This window comes from Etheostoma cragini, chromosome 7, assembly GCF_013103735.1.
Source record: "Etheostoma cragini isolate CJK2018 chromosome 7, CSU_Ecrag_1.0, whole genome shotgun sequence".
In the NCBI taxonomy this organism is placed as follows: Eukaryota; Metazoa; Chordata; class Actinopteri; order Perciformes; family Percidae; genus Etheostoma; species Etheostoma cragini.
Window position 1 is genome coordinate 1,386,343 of NC_048413.1, and position 19,073 is coordinate 1,405,415.

A 19,073-nucleotide genomic window follows, 5' to 3' on the forward strand; every position below is an offset into this window, starting at 1 on the left:
TTATTGTCTGTAAAGCGTCCTTGAGTGTTAGAAAGGCGCTGTTAAATAAAATGTATTATTATTATTATTATTATTACAGCCGGAGTGAATAGCATAGTTTGTAGTTCCCACAGATTTTGAAAAAAGAAAAATACATTAAATGTCCAGAGTATAACTTTTCACCACAGAGTCTTAGAAATGATGGTTGATCCAGAGGGCAGTGTTAGACAAACTGCAAGTTCGAGGGGCCCTGGCAGAGAGAAACCTTTCCCTTTTATAGTATGTCAAAACTTTAACATGATTTTCATCATGAAAATCAAATTTAGACTATTTAGCATATTCTATGCTATGTTTTGTTAGCCCCTGACATGCTACTAGATACCTAAAAATGTTCTATACAAGTCAATTTATTCCAAAATACAGTTTCTTTTTCTTTTCTTTTTAAAGATAACATAAAATGTAAGCCTGTGCCTGTAAATGAACAATGCTGAAAAAAGCTGGCCCATCATCGAACCCCTGACCCCTGGGCCGTCAGTTTTCCATAGAGACTACTGTATTTCTTCGGAAGTATTGTTGTTCCAGCTCAAAGCCAAGTCTTTGGATCATCCAAAGAAATTGGGAAATTGTTTCTGGAAACAAACCGCTCTACAGTTTAAAAGAACAAATTTAAATCCCTTCACAAATTTACACTGGGATTGCCACCGATATCTCAGACTTTGATTTCTTGAAACCTGAACAGGTAAACTAGCAACTATTTTCATGGCTACATACCACTAGGAGAAAGTGATGTGGTTTAGTGAACGGACCCTTCAACATTAGTTAATTATTAACACTAGTTAAACAGTTTTACTACTTTCTACTGAGATGGGGGTCACACCTGAGGAGCTCCTTCTGTCGCAGCCTGCCTCCTCTCCCTAAGCTGCCGGTGCAGCAGGGCTTCCACACCGTACCGACGACGGTATCGGCGCAGAGCTTTGAGCTTCTTCAGGTTCTCCCTCTCCTTCATGGACAGCCCTTCAGGCCCTGTCAGCAGACTGCTCCCTGAGAGCATCATAAACAAATACAGAGAGCGCTCAGGGATGTGAGGGCATAAACATGAGAAGGCGTTGAATGATTTTCAACAGGTACATAGACCAAGCAAAACCTGTAGTTACGAACACATTAGTTGGACATTTACCTAGAGTTTCGTGCTCCACTTTGCGGTTGTGCAAGTATCTGCGCTTTTTCTCCTTCAGCAGGTGCTGCAGGCGTTTGAACTGGTCAATGTAGAGGGATTGGAGCCGGATGAGTTTTTCTCGAGTGATGAGTGCCACCTCCTCTGCTGTGTACACCCCTGCATGCCTGTGTTTTACAAAAGAAAATATATCATTGGAAAATTACAAGGAAAAGGATCATGTCACATCTCTACTCTTCAAACTACCTCCATCCAATGTGACTACACAATCTTCAATTGAGGCCAAAATAAGACATTTTACAATATACAGCATTATATACAGCATTAGCTATATGCAGTATATTGCTTTTGAAACATATTGTATTTGCAATTAGTGTTCAAGAAATTAACCTACATAGTTTACACAAACAGGAATTAGTATGTGTGCGCCTTTCAATAAAATTGTAATTTTAGAAAGCTACTGCTGACTCGACCTCAGAGAACAAAACGTTTTTCCAAAGATATTATACTTTTGTTTTCCAAGATCACTCTGCAGTTGTTATTTTTGCTGTTACTATAAATCCTTTTCTTTGTATGCTGACTTTTTAACCGTACTTAAATTTTGTCACCCTTCTAGTATTAACACACTACGTACTCAAAACCTGACCAGAATTAGTCTGTGAAATGAATTGAGTCACAGCTTTTGGTTGAGGCAATACATTAAGGTCTTTAAGGTCTACTGGCAAAATATAAGATCCAAACGACAATCTAAATCCAATAATAAGACTATGCAAGTTGAGAATAAAAATGTGAGATATTGACGGATAATTCAGCTTACTTCAGAGGATCCTCGTGATCACTGTCAACGCTGTCTGCCTCACTGTCAGGGTCTCCTCTCCATGTCTGGTCTAGTACCAAGGGACCCTGCTCCTCCTCACTCAGGCTGTCCTCATCTGTCCAGAGAAGGTGTAGTTAAAGTTATAACCGTATTCCCACATATTAACATGAACTGCAAGAGAATGGACACACCATAATACAGACAAAAACTCAGTGCACTGGAGATAAGGTTGGGTCTCCAGTTGACAAAGCATCTCCCAGTCCAAACAAGAGCATTTACCTAGAATCCGGCTAGCTTCAGAGCGTCCTCCATCAATGCTGTGCATCTCTGCGCGGTTGTATCCACTTAGCTGAGACAACAGTAACTCCGGGGACGGACCAGAAGATGCCTTCCTCATCTGAGCTCGGAGGGCCATGGCATTCCTGCGAGCATGCTCTGCACAGAACGTCACTCTACAGAACAGTCACAAATAGAGTCATTGGTCAAGAGTTGTCAGAAAGGTGCTTGGATATGTTATTAGGGTTCTAGTTTTTCTGTCTTTCGTACTGAGACTAAATAATTAAGTGGAGGTCTAACTTGTTAAAAAGCTTATGAAATCGTGACTTTCCACCCACCCATCTTTTCTTTCAACTTTTGGTGCAGCACTGGGGCAGCGCTTCCCATTCTTGGCAGAGACGTAACTGCACTGCTTGTAGGGAGCATTCTTATCTTCCAGAATGTGTTTGATGCAGTACTCCAGGCCGTCGAGGCGAGGCTGAGAGCATGTTCGCTGGGTAAAGGAGCAGGCCAGGGGCTCCTGAGGACGAGGTGTCTGGGTCACCCGGTTCCGACTTGAAGGCAAAACGTGGATTCGTATCCTGTTCATCACAAGTCTGCAAAATAGTTTGTTGGAACAATTTGTATGGTAATTGATTATTCGATTGACAGACTAATAATCCAGTTATCTATTATGGCAGTATAACCTACTACCAAAATAGATAACTATACTGATAATCATTTGTTTAATTTTAAGAGAAAATAGCAACTACTTGACATAACACTGAATCTTTCAGTTATTCAGGTGTTGTAATGTCGGCTGGACAAAGCAAAGACTTTGACAATAACAACATTTTATAGACAAAAAGACTAAGTGAGACCTGAAATATGAAAGCTAGAGCTGCACTAACTACCAGAGATTAAAAGGGATAGTCAGCATGACAGTACATTTAAATCATCACTTAGGAGTGCAACAGGGTCTCAACGCTGTAGCTGCAAAGATATCAAAAGTCAGTAGGAGTTTTATTAAAAAACTCAAAACGTGAAAAATTTCACTTGATGAGGTTTTTTAACATTGATGTGCGTTGCCCCAGCGGCTAGAAATGGCGATAAGTCTAAACCAGGGGTCGGCAACCTGCGGCTCCGGAGCCGCATGCGGCTCTTTGATCCCTCTGATGCGGCTCAGCTTTTAAAAAATACTTAATGAATATTTAATTAAAATGTATTTTATTTTAGTTTGTACAGCAAATTTAAGACATCAAGTCATCTGTGGCCTCCTCAATTGCCTGTGATGAATCTAAAGACTAAGGTGATATTGAACAAATTGCGTTGTTCTGCCGTTATGTAAACCCGACTGGGCCACAAGAAGAAATGATTCAGTTGATACCACTAAAAGGCCAAACACGGGGGGGGGGACGTCTGAGGCTGTCTTGAATTGTTTAAGAGCAAGGGGAATAACCCCACCCCCCCGTGTCAGTGGTACAGACAGGGCACCGAGTATGACAGGCGCGCACCACGGCTTTGTGACTCCTGCAGAAGTCGCTGGACAGGAAGTTGCTGACTTTTCACTGCGTCCTGCACCAAGAAGACCTGTGTGCTCAAACAATTCCTCCGGAATGCACAGAAGTAATGAATGTTGTCATTCAGATTCTGAGCAAATTAATGGCGAAAGGTTTAAATCGCTGTCACTTCCGTTTGTTACTGGACGAGCTGGGAACAGCCAGAGTGGCTGGGAAAGCTCCACGTCTCATGGACATGACAGCACACCTGAACACAGCTCTTCAGGGTAAAGGACCCACAGCCCTGGGAGTCCTTTACCCTGAGGAGCTGCGGAGGTTTTGCCATTCGAGCCAAGTTGACAGTGCTAGCCTTATTTTACTAAACCGTTAACCCAACGTTTTTTGTTTTTTTCCCGGAGTTAAAAAGGTTTTGTTGCATGCAGAAATTATATTTTATTTTATCTGCAGTCGTTCATTGATTTCATAAATGTAACACAGTATAGTTTGTTTATAAATAGCACAAAGGCAAAAAAAAACGTTACATACAGTGTTAATGTAAAATTTCAAAAGGGTTTTGCGGTCCCAGTGCTTTCTTTACTGTGTGAAACGGGTCCAAATGGCTCTTTGAGTGGTAAAGGTTGGCGACCCCTGGTCTAAACCCAGCCCTAGGTATCCTGCTCTGCCTTTCCAGACATTCACACCGCCACCGACTTGAGCGCCTGTCGGCGGCTTGTTTCGGGCGTCAAATCAGAAAGTTGGAACTGTTCACCTTTATGGTAATGAGCTATGACGTGGTTCAGCAGCAAGCAGCGGCTAACGCCAGCCGCCAATCAGAATATAGAAGTCTTTTGCGCTGGCCGATCCCGGAGAAACATACAATGTAAACTTTCGTTCCTACCAAAACATTTGTTCTGAGGACAAGCTCATAATCGCCGTTGCTGGGTTACCCATCGTTTATAATTTAACGTTGTTTGTACATAGGGACCAGTTAATGTTACCTGCCGGTCCCATCGTCTCTAATGGTCCGCTCACTGGAATCCTACACGGGTCACTAGATTAGTCTGGCAACTGCTCGCTCTGCCTGCACGCCGCTGCGGCTCAGCGGCTAACGAGCAAGCTAACAGACCCTGCTGCAACCACTTAATAATACAACTTTTGTCATTATATACGTAATTTATAAAAAGGTTTCTATTGTCAGGGTCTGTGGCTGCGTGTGTTTCTCCCGGTCGAACAGAGAACGCCGCCACGTCAGAGCGGCCGCCGGTCCACACTTCTGACATTAGTCTACAGTTTTAATTGTTAATAAACCAGTTGTTTAGCATTGTTAAGCTCGAGACGCAAACCTGTATTTCCGCTGGTAAACTATATGCCATCGCAGCGGCCACGGCAAAAAACACACAAGAAGTTATTGAATGCACCCAACTTCAGTTGGTAGAGTAACAGCGTGTGACACGGAGCTGCTGGTCCTGGGCCAGAGATGTGACCCATGGCCAGAATATCATGGTTCATAAAAAACGCAGCGCAGAGACGATACAGACATTTCATACACACGACGGGTGTAACTATCCTGACCCGCCGTTTGACCCGTGCTGGACCCATTCATAATGAATCAGCAGTCTCTCTGTGAGCACGTCCATGGCACTCCCTCTCTCCCCCTTGCTCTCTTAATCAGTTATTGTTGAAAACAAGTGAAGGAGCTTTCTCAGAGATAGATGCAAAAAAAAAAATACAAAATCATAGGCCATTTATTTCAGATTGCTAATTTACATTTAGATGTGTTGCACTTGTATGTCTATACAACATACTACTTCAACATAATAACAATGAGCACAATATGGATGTGAAAGGAGTTATAAACAGCCTAGTTGACAAGAAAATGTGTTTTGGTTCAAATCAAATAATCGTGATCACAATTTTGATCAAAATAATCTTGATTATCATTTTGCCCATAATCGTGCAGCCCTACTTCAGATACAGTATTAGGGACCACTAAGGTCTATATAAAGAGACTTCAGATACAGTATTAGGGACCACTAAGGTCTTTATAAAAGAGACTTCAGATCCAGTATTAGGGGACCACTAAGTCTATATAAAAACATCCAAAGAGATCCATGTCATTGGACCTTTAAATTGTAAATAGTCTCTTTTTATATATAGGGCTTTTCTAGTCTTAACAACTACTCCAAGTGCTTTTACATAGAGGAACCATTCATACAGTGGTGGCCGAGGCTGCCTTACAAGGTGCCACCTGCTCCTCAGATAAACACTCACACATTTACACACTGATGCGTCAGTGTCAGTAGTCAACAATGCGATTTGTGTTGCCTTGACCCAACTGCGAAATAATAAGTCAGCCAGTCAGTCTAACCTCCTAGCCGGAAGTCATTAAATAAAAAGTAGAGCTCAACAAAAATCTTTAAACCTACAGTTGACCTGTTGTGACAACAAACCATTTCTCCATGAGGTTGTCCCTGTAAATCCGGCCCCACCCATAGTTTATGTCGAATGCCTCGAACCAGGCTCAGCTCGGCTGCTTCTGGAAGGGCGCAGAAAAAGTGCCGCTCGCTTTCCACTGTCCTGACACCTGCCAAAGGGTTGCCACTACAGTGCCGCTCGCAATTCACTGCTCGTATCATTAACCGTTTTTCATATTAATGATGGTTTCACATACCCACGCGGCAACCCTGCCTAAATGCAAGAAAGTTTAACAAAATGCTTTTTTTAAAGTGCCGCCCGGCGGTTACCTCCAGAAGTTTGGCACAATGAACCGCTCACGTAGGCGGCAACCGTTGCATACGCTGTGGTCGAAACCGCGTCTCCTCTACCGCCTTCTCTTGATTGAAATGAATGGAAACGTCGCGTTACCGCGCGGCAGATGCGGTGGCAGGTCAGGTGGCTTCTCAGATACGCCAGAGTAACTTTATTACAAGTACATTCTTAACATTTAAAACTACCACACACCAATCAAGTACACCGGAGGTACTAACGTAAAGAACAAAATGTTTATTCAAAATCTAGCATATTTAACGTTACATTCTGTCTTTAACCAGTCTAACCTAGCCGCTACATATACAGTCTCACTAAGAAAGCCGCCACACCGCGCTTTAGCTGACGAGTTTAGCCCGCCTCTCTTTACTGCGTCACTCTTTCAGTTATGGCGTCGCCATCTTTGTCTAGCAGTTGCTAACACTAGCTACTCGCTACTTTTACACATTTGCGGCGAACACCGAGTTTTACAAACCAACGGCCACATATGGTCGTCTTTTTTGATATGATCGAAATGCCTTGCTGCCGAAGATGAACACAAACGCATTTTGGGCTTATAACTGCTTACCTTCCTCACAGCGACACGACTGGGATAAGCTTCCGAAACACACTACGTCGGTTTTCTCTTCTTGCATTAACCACTGCAGAAACAAGTAGAGCCCGCCCACTTAGAGTTCTGATTGGCCAAAGCTCTCGGTATTTCATTTGCCCACTAGCTATTTCATTGACGCACAAGCTGCCAATCAAGTTGGCTTCAACAGTAGACATCTCTGCCACCCCTCAGCACTGCAGTGAAGTTTTATAAACTTCCCTATTGTAAAAAAAACTAAATAAAAATAAAATGTAACGCAACAAGGGTTTTCTTAAAATATTTATTGACTTTAATTGAGAATAAAGCAACCACATTATATCAAAAAGAACAGTGTTCACATATGTTTAAACTAAAAACAAATAAAATCCCAAAACGTTTCATTTCCGGACCAGAGTGTCAAAAAAAACACCAAGCCGTGAAAAAAAAACCATGAAACTTATTGTAGCTATGTAATTTTGCATTGTTAGGTTGCATGAGTGTCTTCCATTATTCTGACATGTGATTTCTTTTGAAATGCGTGTCCTTTTATTATGACTTTCCTCACAGCATGAAGTTAATACTTAAATTGGAAGATTTGTGCATCTCCAATAAGATCATTTTCAAAAATGGAAATATCTATTTTTATAGTCTAACCATTAGACATGAAACACGTCATTTGCATTGTAGGCAAACCTACTGAGATAAATATTCAGTGCATTTACTGTTTCCCTGTTACAACCAATAAAAGCTCTGTCTGCCGTATCTTCCATAAAATCAAGGGAACAAAAAGATCTGACAACAGCTGATGATTTGTTGTACTGCATTTCTGTGAACTGCCTAAAACAAAGTTTTTGATCAAACAAAGCAGTAATACTATACAATCAAAACCACATGAGCTTAGTATGAATTCAATGTACACTTTCTAGCCAAAAAGTGGCCCCCCTTCCACTAGATTTAACACAAAGTAATCATTAATTTAAGAGCATATTATACGTTACACTCCTGACTCTTCAGTGGATGTCTGCTGATAACCTGCTTGCCTGTGGGATTTACACAACTACATGAATCATGGTGTGTGGGTGGATTATTAACAACCTGAAGCTGAATAGCTTCTGTTTTTTTTGAAGGTGTAAAGTCAAAAGATTTTTTTTTTTTGCATGATTACATCAGACCAGCATGATTTGGCAGATTTCAAACATCCCCAAAGGGAAATGCAGAAACAAATGATCACTGAAGACGGACAACTGGCATTTGATTAGAATTTGATATAGTGTATTGTGAATACCTTTATTGTAGATTGTGCTTAATATGGTCGCCCCAAATGGAGCTTTTCCCCCGGTTTCAGGGCGCTGCTGATGCCAACATGACAAATGTCCATCTATAGGGTCTGCCTATGACTTTCTTTGCATTTAGCTGTCATCTCCGAAAAAAGACTTCCCTCCAGAGGACACTGATGAACAAGTGACAGATCACATGACTTAAAAACTCGCCTTTCTTTAGAGGGATTTTCTTGTTGGCAATTCCTTCATTTGGACCATGTAGATATGTCTGAACTCTTTGAACCCCTTGAATAGATGTATATCCTTGGTATGGACTCTGTCCACTAGTGTAATCATTTGAGAACTGAATATGAATATTTTACAACCATTTAAAACAATGACTGCAACACTCAAAATCTAAAAACAAAAAAGTACAAGCTTACTTAGTTTACAATTTTTTTTGCACTTTTTTTAACAAAATGTAAAAAATATTTCATGTTTGTTTTAAACATTTTACAGTCTTTGTACAAGTTCATCAAATAATGAAGGAAATACATTTGATAAATACCAGGGATGGGCACTCACCTATTTATTCTTTTAGGTTATGGCTGTTCAAAAATATAAGGAGGAAAATATGTAAAATGAAAAATAAGACAAAAACATTGAAAAGATGGCTTTAGAGACATGCACTCTCAAACTAGCCTGTACAGTTTTGATGAAGAAATACCCCTCTGCCAAAAAAAGAACAAAGGGAGAACCTTAAAAAAGGTAGAAAAGGGGACTATGGTTTTTTTTTTTTTTTAAAAGCCTACAATTAATAAATAACATACTATAAAAACATTATAAAAACAATTGGTAAGAAGACCTAAAATGTACATGTGATGGAAATTTGAGTTTCCCCATGATTTCAAGACAACTTCCAAAACCGCAATGCTAAAATCACCAGGTTCCATCATGACATTTCATTTGAGTAAAACAGAAGAGCTTAAGATATTATCTACACTATCCTGTGTTTTCCCCCGTGCATTTCGCAAGCTTTTAAAGCCTCTCATTATTGCCCCACACATGTAAAAAGAAAAAGGTTGCTAACTCATTTATCTCACCAGTACATTTCATTGCTGTCACTGAAGCCTGTAAAAAATAGTTGGGCTAGTTTAAAAAATAACATTATACAATACTTTATGTAACAAGATGGATGTCCGGGATGTCAAGTAAAATGTATATAGTATGTCTCCTGATGAGGATCTTATTTGGGTAACGGTGGCAGTGGGGGAGGTGGTTCTGAAGGGAGGGGCGGGGGCCTGGGGTTGATTCCTCTGGAGCCCCCACTGTAACGGTATTCCCCATATTGGGATCTGTAGTCAAACATGGACGGCTGGGACGGCTGGACCCCCTGTGCACTCAGAAGTGAGTTTAGCATTTCAAAAGTGTCCTGGTACTCGTTTGACTGCGCTCCGCCAGCTGCACCGTGCCCGTTAGTGTCTGTCTTGTCACCTTTGGGGTGCGGATAGATCCCTTGGTGGTGGGGGGGGCCCAGGGCGGGGAGAATGTCAGGGCCGTGGCCCAGAGTTTGCCCAGAGGAAGAAGAAAGGGACGGCAGCTGGTAGGGATTCCTAGAGGACTTGCTGGCTTTAGAGGCAGGGTGAGTGCCTGCTGTGGGATCTTGGGAGTGCGTCCTCTTACGAGATGCAGAAGAGGACGAAGAGCTCATTCTAGAAGAGTCGCTGGGGATCTTTTTGCTGCCTCCGACAGCCCCACTAGAACTAGATGAATGTTTGTGTGATGAGGACAGTGAGCCACCCGTAGAGGAGGAATGGTGGTGGTGGTGGTTAGACCGGTCCCTGTGCTTGTCCTTGCTCTTGCCCTCCTCACCCGAACTCCCCCTTTGCTTCTCAGGCACTCGTATTCTGACTTTGATGTCCTGTTCATGACCTCGGGCGCCTCCACTATGTCCGCCGCCCCCTCCCCCCGCTAGAGGTAAGCGCATTTTGAGAGAGGTCCTCTCATGCCTCTCTTTCTCCAGGGGGATTTTCAGAATTATGGGCGACGGGTTGTCAGAGGCGGAGGAGCTGGACTGCTGGTGGTGATGTGGCTGCTTCTCCTTCCGCTGCTGCTGACCAATGAGGGCCTGGGCAGCGTTGGCATAGTCCCTCTTCACGCTGGCCTCCATGTTCTCTAGCTTTCTCTTCTGGGCAGCCAGGACGTCTGCGTTCTTGGCCCGGTACTCACTCAGCGACACCTTAGCTGGGACGTGCACATCGTTGGGCTGCTCGGATCCAGCCTGGCCTTTGCCACTCCAAGTCGGGGCGCTGCCAGAGTCACCTCGGTCCTTGTCCACGATGGAAGAGGAGTCGGAAGGTGGAGCCGAGAGGCTCATCAAGCCTGCCAAGGTGCTCTCTGATGACGCCATAGAGATCATGCTCATCATGGTGTCCCTCTGGTCCCCCTCCTCCTGGACTTTTGGCTTGGCTTTTGGGGTCTGACCTCCAGCCTGGCAGCCAAGAAAACAGACAATCACAGCAAAGTCAGCAACCAATAAATGTCCACACAACGCAGGATGTCTTGGCCGTGCTCCGTAGGTTACAAAGGATCAACGGACAAAAAACAAATAAAATGGGTACCTTCCAGTTGCGAATCCGTTTTAACCGGCTGGGTGTTTTTTCCAGAATCTGCAGGAACTCATGTGTGAGCTCTGAAAGAAGTTCAAAAGAAGTGAAGACAAGATCAGCAGGAGAAAGTTAAAATGCTTCAGATTAAGTAACTGATGTAAGACTTGTAGGTCCTTTTGTTTCTATCTATACTCAAGACGAACTGAACCACAAGGGTGTTTACAGCACGTACCATCCAGCAGCTCGAGGGTAACTGTGGGATCAACATACTCCCACCAGTGTTTGCCGTCTGTGGACACGGGGATCTCCCAGTTGGACCATTTGCAGGCAAGATGGATGCACACGCAGGCCACGACCGGCGGACTGTACTGCAGGCAGAACGTGGTCAAGTGAAGACTACGTGGCAGGATACATCCCATAAGGCAATAAAAAACAGAAACGGGAGGGGGGAGGACAGAGAGCAGACATATTGAGTTAGAGGATTATACACAATAAACGCAAAAGATATGAAAACATACTGCACTATTTTACTGTTCATATAAAAAATTACAGAAGCTTATGTTTCAACAGTGAACTGTGAATATACCTGTTAGTGGCCATAAAGTATGATGTTTGAGCAAGATCCTTACTTGCTGGAACAACAACAGAACAAAAAAACACACTTAAAACCTGCGAGTTAACCGTTTCACAGCAAACTTCATACGATGCTGAAATATACAAAGAGAATGGAGCTAAGTTGAAGAGCTGGTGCTCACCTCTGACAAGCTGAGTGCACTTGACGACATGAGTATGAGGATGATCAATGGTGATTTCAAAAGCTGTAATTAAAAAAAGGGACAAAAAGAAACAAGTCCTGATAAATTAAAGGAATAGTCAATCTAACATATGCACCAAATAGATTTCAATCAAGTCCCTGAAAACCAGAAAATGTATTCGGTTACACCAAACTAAGTGTTGCGGAGAATAACGTGGAATATCACTTTGCATGGGGTCTTCCAATAACATCCTGGACGATGTGAAAACCAAAGATGAATGTGAAAACCAACCCCCCCCCAGTGCATGACACTGAATCTTGTTTGAAAGTAAAAACACAACTTTAAAGTAAAGCCACTGTTATCTTCTTCAAAGGTCTACAGGCATGAAACTCGGGAAAGGATTAAGCCGGCGAACATACTAAAAAAAGCAATTCATCACATGGTCCTCAAACGCTTGGCGAAAAATATGTAGACAAGAAACAAAGAGGGAAATGTAAAAAGTTATGGACATAATAGAAACAAAAGTGGAAACGCTGTAATGCAACAGTGGGTAAGTGCTGCTAATATGAAGCGAGAACGTCTCTTTCCTGTGCTGCTAACCGCATAAAGGCTTTCTGTGGACAAAAGTAAAACAGGTTAGCACAATTTTTATAGTCACATGTGTTTCTGGAGGGAAATCAAGGGACCCAGTTCTTCCTTCCCAACTTACCCAAGGTCTGGAGTATTATGCTCTCAAGAATGACCAGGTCTTGGGCTTGTTGCAGGTAGGCCTGAAGTTGAGAGGACAGGCACATTACTCACTTGGAGGCCTCTATCCGTTGACAAACACAGTAAATCTACCTTTCATGTGGAGCTGAAGACGCCTCACAGATTAGTATTGAGACCATTACAAGCTACACAGTGATGCTTTTTTTTTTTTTTTTTTACAGCAGTTAAAATCACATTACAAGCGTGACTTGGAAGATACACACACAGTGGGACAACATTTTTGTCTCTTTCTCTCTTGATCAATGTATCAAGAAGGAATAACACCTGTGGTAGGGGTTGATCTGGCCCAAAGAAATGGACAATCCATGTGCTAAATTGCAATATTTAATCTCAATTTTAAAATGCCTTGTAGACTGTAGCCAGACTTAAAATAGCCCATGCATTTGCACCGTTAAATCACAATATTGCAATGAAGATGCTACACAGGTTCTACAAAAAAATGAGTAATCACAAAAGAGAAGATACTATACAAGTTTCAAAATGGGGATAAAGGTAAAAACAGAAGTCAAAAGATAACATGACCATATAAACCCTTTCCAAGAACACATAACTCAAGTAGAAAAGTAGCAAAATGTAAACACAAAGCAATACATAATGAAACATTTATTTTTGTCAATGATACCGTTTTGATTTTGTCTTGCGGGGCGCTGTCGCTTGGAGAATATTCTTTAACCCTTGTGTTTCTTAAAAACCAACACTTTTATTTGATGGTTTTAACTTTATCTTACATTTTTGTCCATTTTTTGACGTTTTCGAAACTAAGTAACACTAACTTATTAACTTCAGCTTTACAGGTATCTTTGGAATTTATGGTCTATAAACCTCATTTATAGGAAACTATACCTACTGTTTGAGTTAGAAAAGCAGAAATTAGGAATTATGTAGACTAAAATTAAAGGAATGGATGTTGATGATAATCACAGACTGGAATATGTCAACTTTTACTCAATACTATTTCAAAAACACTTCAATTTGTTTTTAAATGCTATAAAATTGAATAAGACGCCCCAAAATTAATGAAAGTAGAGATTTGTACTTGGCAAAGAGCGTTGGGTGGAATCAATCATGTTATTTTGGGGAGTTAAAAAGAACATTGATATAGGACAACATGAGGACAACATGAGGACAACATGAGGGTTAAAGAATAATCTCCTCATGTGATATTCTCACATTGTGTCATTTATAATACTTTAACCAAGAAAGAGCCACGTGAAGCAATTTGTCCAATTAACACTGCCATTTAATTGGCAACATCACTGGGTTTGTTTATGTAGCGTAGATCTTAGTCAATGAGGTGATGTGATGTCCAGAAACATAATTAGGAGGGCATTTAATACCGCAATGTCCTGAAAAGTAGATTACAGACGTCTTTAAGACCTTTATGATTTAAAATTTTCAGACCGCCCACCCTTTACCTGAGGTATCTCAAAACAAAAGACCCCCCTCAAACAATTGCACAAATGCAATTTGAAAAGAAACTGTTAACTTAACGCCAAAATACATTTCATATATAAGCATCAGCATCAACGCTGCTTCTAGAAAAACATCTCTTCTAGGAAAACACACTTGTGATGGTGAGCATCATAAAATGCAGTAGCTTAAAAAGATAACCCCTTATAAATAAATGAACGTGTTTACTGTATTTCACCTTATACACCAAAATAGATTCCTTGTAATCCCATGCATGTTCGACATTAAATTTCTGATTAAGCCGTAGTATTGTGGAGATGTAATCAATACCCCATAATGTCAGCTCAGGAGGAGCCAGGGCACAAGTGCAGGCGATTGTGACTACAGGCGAACACTTACATCACTGCGTACATCTGGTGGAGGATCCTGAGGATCGAGGCATGCATGGGCCACCTTGATAACATGTTCCAGCTTCCTGGGCTGCTCCTCGACCTTTGCAGCGAGAAATAGTGCGGCGGGAGATATAACCTGGCGAGGAAAACCAAAAGAAGTCCATTAGTTGATTAACAAGAGTTAACGAGACAGTTGTAGCTGGGACTTCAAGTGTCAAACGATACTTACATTTCTGTGAAATCTAGTGAACGACTGGACCATGTAGAATCGATGCATGTACACGATGGCTGTATTAATTGTAAGTTGGGACCTGATACATGGCATTTAAGGACAATGTAGCAAACAGTAACAGAACACAACACAACCATTGGCTGTATATCACTCATATAACTGGGGCCATTGGTCTACATGTCAAATAACACAAAGTAGCAATAATTAGTTCGTTTTAAAACTCAATATCACATCAGTGGCAGGGCAACAAAACCACAGCTAGCTTCGCACGCAAGTCAAGATGTTAGCCGGAAGCAGTTTCTATACATGTACAAGGGCAGACTCTAAAAATAAAACATGTAAACACTTAAACACACGAATAACACAATGTTTCTTATTATCGTTGTTCCACTGTAGCTACATCTTTCTTTACGAACATTAACAGTAAGAGGCAGAGCTAATGCTAACGTCGTGGAGGCCCGCCGAACACACAGGCCTTCATGGCCCCGGTTTTTTCCTACTACGCCGCTCACAGATAACGCTGGCACGCTAACGTTAACGCGGTAAAATCGCAAACCACCGTCTGAAACATTCAGGAAACACATAAACACATCCAAAGCCTTCGAACTAAACACAATAGCAACCACCAGCCATGCTTTCCGCCTAACCGGTTTCACGACAAGCTAAACTTCGCTAGCTAACAAGCTAATGTGGCTAAGTGAGCCGCAAGTCGTCCCCCGACAAAAGATACACATTGAGCCGCTGTCCCATGTCCTGGAGCAGGTTCGCTGCCTGTTGTCTGTAGGACAGTTCCTTGTCAGGATCAAGTCCAGCTCGCCGAGATGGGCTATTCTCGATCTGTTGTCGTGTGTAGTACCATTTGTTATTACAGCTTACAGGGAGAGAACTTAACGAAGCCGCCATCACTGACAAGGACGATAGTTTAAAATTTCTGCGCGTCACAGGAACATACGTCACACTGGGTATTTACGTCTGTGTAATTCCATTAATGATCAGCAGGGGTCACCAAAACAACTCAAATGATAGATACGTAGATAGATACGTAGATAGATAGATAGATACGTAGATAGATAGATAGATAGATAGATAGATAGATAGATAACGGAGAAGCAAATATAAAAATATAATAAGAGGACAGACTGAACGCTAGAATTCCCAGTATTTCACATGAGAAATAATAGGGGTGGCTGTGGCTTAGATGTTAGAGCAGTCGCGTACCAATCAGAAGGTTGTTGGAGCGATCGCTAGCCCTGGAGTTCTACGTGAAAGTGTTCTTGGGCAAGGCACTGATAATGTGCCATCGGTGTGTGAGTGTTTATCCAGGTACCACCTTGTATGGAAGCCTCGGCCACAGTGTATACTTGTGTGTGAAAGGTTCCTGTACTAAAGTTTGATGAACATTGATGTTGCTCAAGTAAGTGATCACTTTTGGTTTGTGGTCTACAGCAGGAAGTAAGTACCTGCAGTGTCTCCTCGTCCAACATCTGGGCTCACAATAATTCAGTGGGATGTTCAGTATGAATTCCCACATCAAGATTGAAGTCTTCATTAGCAAATTGCAGGTCTTACAGGATCTTATCAGGTCAAAAGTCAATACCTGAATGTTTTTGCATCGGTCAAGTCTAAAGTGACTGGAGTCCCACTGCAGCCTAGTTTAAGTCCTTAGTTTTGTAACTCAAGTCTAAAAAACCTTAAATCTACACCGCTGTAAATCACAGAGACTACACCAATACTACTGTTTGCAGTCACTGGAGTACTTTCATAGATGTTTTGACTTACATATCATAACTGCCAGTAAATTTCCAAATCCAAATTTACAATTGTACATGCTACCTGATCATGTAAGTTTGTGACAGAAGACTATAAAACATGGTTTTAGAACCCTTGACACATTTGAATGCATGATACCCAGAAGTGTGTTCATCATAGGTTACATTTTTATTGGTAGATTAATGTCCACGATACCAATAGGACATTATTTGTTGAGCTGAGGTGACACAGGTGATTAATTGTGAAATATATTCACTTAAAGTCTCCACTCCCATCAAGTCCAGACAGTGACTCTATGAAAAGATGCAGATGAAAAAACAACCACAATATCAAAAATTTAAAACAATTTATTTTAAACCAGAAAATGTTATAAAATGGACAGATAACTGAGTAAGTAAATGCAATCCCAAAGAGAAAACACAAAAAATAATAGCCTCTGTTAAATCAAAAGTACAGTTAAATATTCAAAGTACAAATAAGTGAGTTAAATTATTTCAATGGATCATTTGAAGGGGGGGAAAAAGATGAACCACATTACATTCCGATAAACAGAAATACTACCATAAACTTTATAGGTTTGCTGTTAAGCTTTACTCTGATTTTCTTTGAAGGAATGTACAACACATTTTCATATCCATGGCTTAACGTTTCCAATTTCCTTGTTGCATGGAATATAATAAGCATATTTTTAGATAAAGGATTGGTTTTCTTTAGTTGCTGCAACTGTAGGAGATGATGCAACTTGAGTTCTGTTTCCATTCTTGTCTCTATCCAACAGGTAAGTACCTTTCTGGTTTCTGACCTGCTCGTTTGAGTTATAACTGGAATAGTCTATTCAAAGTTATGCGCTCACCAAAAAAGTTAAAAAATCTTCTAATCTGGCTTTAGGACAACCTTTACCAATCAAAGACTTCGACCATTCACGCTTCCTTCTGCTTGGTTTGGGGAATTTCAAAGGGTTGAAAGCACCATTTTGATTTAAGATTCTACAGCAAGAAATCACCTGAGACACAGAGACCAAATCACTTCCCCTAAACAGCTGGCAGCCTGTTCCTGTGATAAAGATTGATTAATGGAGGAAGCCGTGAACAGGAAGTTTAGGAACGAGGAGGAAAACCAAACCAGTGTTCCAGAAGAGCTAATATTGCTGCCCTGCATTCTATAAACTCCAATTCCTTAAGAAAATTAACAAAAATAGAAAGGTAACATGCTCAGAAGCCTCCCAGGACTGAGAAAATGATGCCCCAGTAAATAATAAATAGGTGGTTGAACATTATCCACTGATGTGAGGCTCAGTAAATAATTGGTAGCTATTTCTATTTGTCTGTATTTCAAACCGGCCGGCAGGACTGTTTGCTGCATGTCATTCATATTCTCTTCCCATTAGCAACTCACCCATTTATCTTTGCATTTAATTATACTTTTGAGTTACAGGAATCCCCTTAGTGACATTTGTCATCTTCAGGGATCTCTGTTGTGCCGTAATGAAAATGCTTTACAAAAAAAACACTGGCTCTAAACTATTATTCACTCTTTCCAAATCTTTCAGCGCGCTTCATTTTCTTTGCCTGTAGAAAAGAAAAAAACATTATTACACAATCAGTCGTCATTCCCACTGGTCATTTATGCTCAACTCAATCCGTTGTGATAAAATATAACTGCCCACTATAGTTTAACAAACAATACATGCATTCGGAAAGAAAAGGAAAAAACGTATTCACCTCGACGTCGGCTGAAACAACTACACCTGCAGCTGCTGGGACCCCAAACCTCTCCTTCCTCTTTTTCAGCTTTTCATCCTCTTCAATCTAGAAATAAAAACACCAAATATAAGACTGAAGAGTCCAGGAAAACTATACGTTAACATGTTAAATGTGTGTGGTTACAGTGCTGCTCATGAGTATAGGGACCCATGGTTAAGTTGAGAAGAGAACTGTTTCAGGATGCATAGTAGCCTGGACCCATGAATAACCGGCTTTTAAATATAAATATCTGCCTGCTTCTATGGAAATTTAACATAGGGGGATGTATACTTTTGACCCCAGTATTTAAAGGAAAAACATTTATTTATGTAAGATACATTATTAATGATTCATAAGGAAAATTGGTGTCCTTAAAGGTTGTATTTTAGCTCATTTTTTAATTAAGGCCTTAAGATCAATTTCTTTTTTATTATTCCTCTTTTGAGTCAACTTAAGCAGGGTTCCTAGACTCATGAGCAGCACTGTACACCCTCAATTAATGCTCAGTCACCTTCTGTGAGACGGATGAAACGTTCATGCCAAATCGTTCTGCTCTCTTCTTCAGCTGATCGACGTTTACCTTTATGAGACACAAAAACCTTCAGATTAACATTGTCTCATTAACTGGAGGAATTAAAAAAAAGTGACAACTGAATGACTCAACACTTACAGTAGCTTTGCTGTTTGCAACGCCGCCTGTTTGGGAGACAGATCAATGAAAATGTTGGTGAGAAGCAGAAGGCAGAGAACAGTGAAACCTTTACCATTAAACATGATAACATGTTAAAGCTACAGCTGTGTTCACAATAGATGTCTGTTTAAAAAAGGGATTTTTTTTCAAATTCCTTAGTATAGCTTTTAATTCCATAATATCAATGCATGTTCTACCTTTACAGAAAGTGAAGAAAAAGGAATATTAGGCTGTTCAAAAAATTGCAGTATTTGAATTTTTCCGGACAAACTCAAACATTTACTGTATAAACTGAAAAATGTCTCGAGGTTTTTCTTTACTTTGAGTCACTGCACTAATATTTAGTTGCATAACCATTATTTCTGAGAACTGCTTCACATCTGT

General features: G+C 40.9%; 3 protein-coding genes across 8 annotated transcripts in view; all 3 read right to left on the reverse strand.

Annotated features, from left to right (window-relative positions):
* kansl2 (KAT8 regulatory NSL complex subunit 2) overlaps positions 1-7,163 on the reverse strand; it is a 13,415-nt gene extending 6,252 nt beyond the window's left edge. For all 4 annotated transcript variants that reach the window (XR_004657147.1, XM_034875657.1, XM_034875659.1 and 1 more), the window contains exons 1-6: positions 7,059-7,163; positions 2,585-2,842; positions 2,250-2,422; positions 1,971-2,085; positions 1,157-1,320; positions 857-1,020 (exon numbers count right to left, since the gene is read on the reverse strand). Coding sequence is in view for 3 of the 4 variants with exons in the window: in XM_034875657.1 (XP_034731548.1) it covers positions 857-1,020; positions 1,157-1,320; positions 1,971-2,085; positions 2,250-2,422; positions 2,585-2,835 (867 nt within the window). In the remaining variant the exon portion in view is untranslated. The remainder of the gene's footprint in view (positions 1-856; positions 1,021-1,156; positions 1,321-1,970; positions 2,086-2,249; positions 2,423-2,584; positions 2,843-7,058) is intronic.
* A 186-nt stretch (positions 7,164-7,349) lies between these two features.
* ccnt1 (cyclin T1) lies at positions 7,350-15,439 on the reverse strand. Of its 3 annotated transcripts, none has more exons than XM_034875652.1 (9): positions 15,217-15,439; positions 14,484-14,565; positions 14,262-14,390; positions 12,394-12,454; positions 11,685-11,747; positions 11,516-11,561; positions 11,162-11,325; positions 10,942-11,012; positions 7,350-10,811 (listed from the first exon to the last, which is right to left on the reverse strand). In XM_034875652.1, the coding sequence occupies exons 1-9, from the start codon at positions 15,387-15,389 to the stop codon at positions 9,567-9,569; spliced, it is 2,034 nt and encodes a 677-aa protein (XP_034731543.1). In that variant the 5' UTR covers positions 15,390-15,439; the 3' UTR covers positions 7,350-9,566. The 3 variants fall into 3 exon arrangements, with proteins under 3 accessions (XP_034731543.1, XP_034731542.1, XP_034731541.1); XM_034875651.1 differs by having other exon boundaries at positions 11,516-11,570; positions 15,217-15,438; XM_034875650.1 differs by having other exon boundaries at positions 11,516-11,747.
* Positions 15,440-17,527: 2,088 nt separating this feature from the next.
* Positions 17,528-19,073, reverse strand: part of sarnp (SAP domain containing ribonucleoprotein) — a 7,352-nt gene continuing 5,806 nt past the window's right edge. Inside the window, exons 8-11 of the mRNA XM_034875680.1 lie at positions 18,669-18,694; positions 18,510-18,578; positions 17,978-18,064; positions 17,528-17,824 (exon numbers count right to left, since the gene is read on the reverse strand). Coding sequence (XP_034731571.1) covers positions 17,780-17,824; positions 17,978-18,064; positions 18,510-18,578; positions 18,669-18,694 — 227 coding nt within the window. The 3' untranslated portion in view covers positions 17,528-17,779. The remainder of the gene's footprint in view (positions 17,825-17,977; positions 18,065-18,509; positions 18,579-18,668; positions 18,695-19,073) is intronic.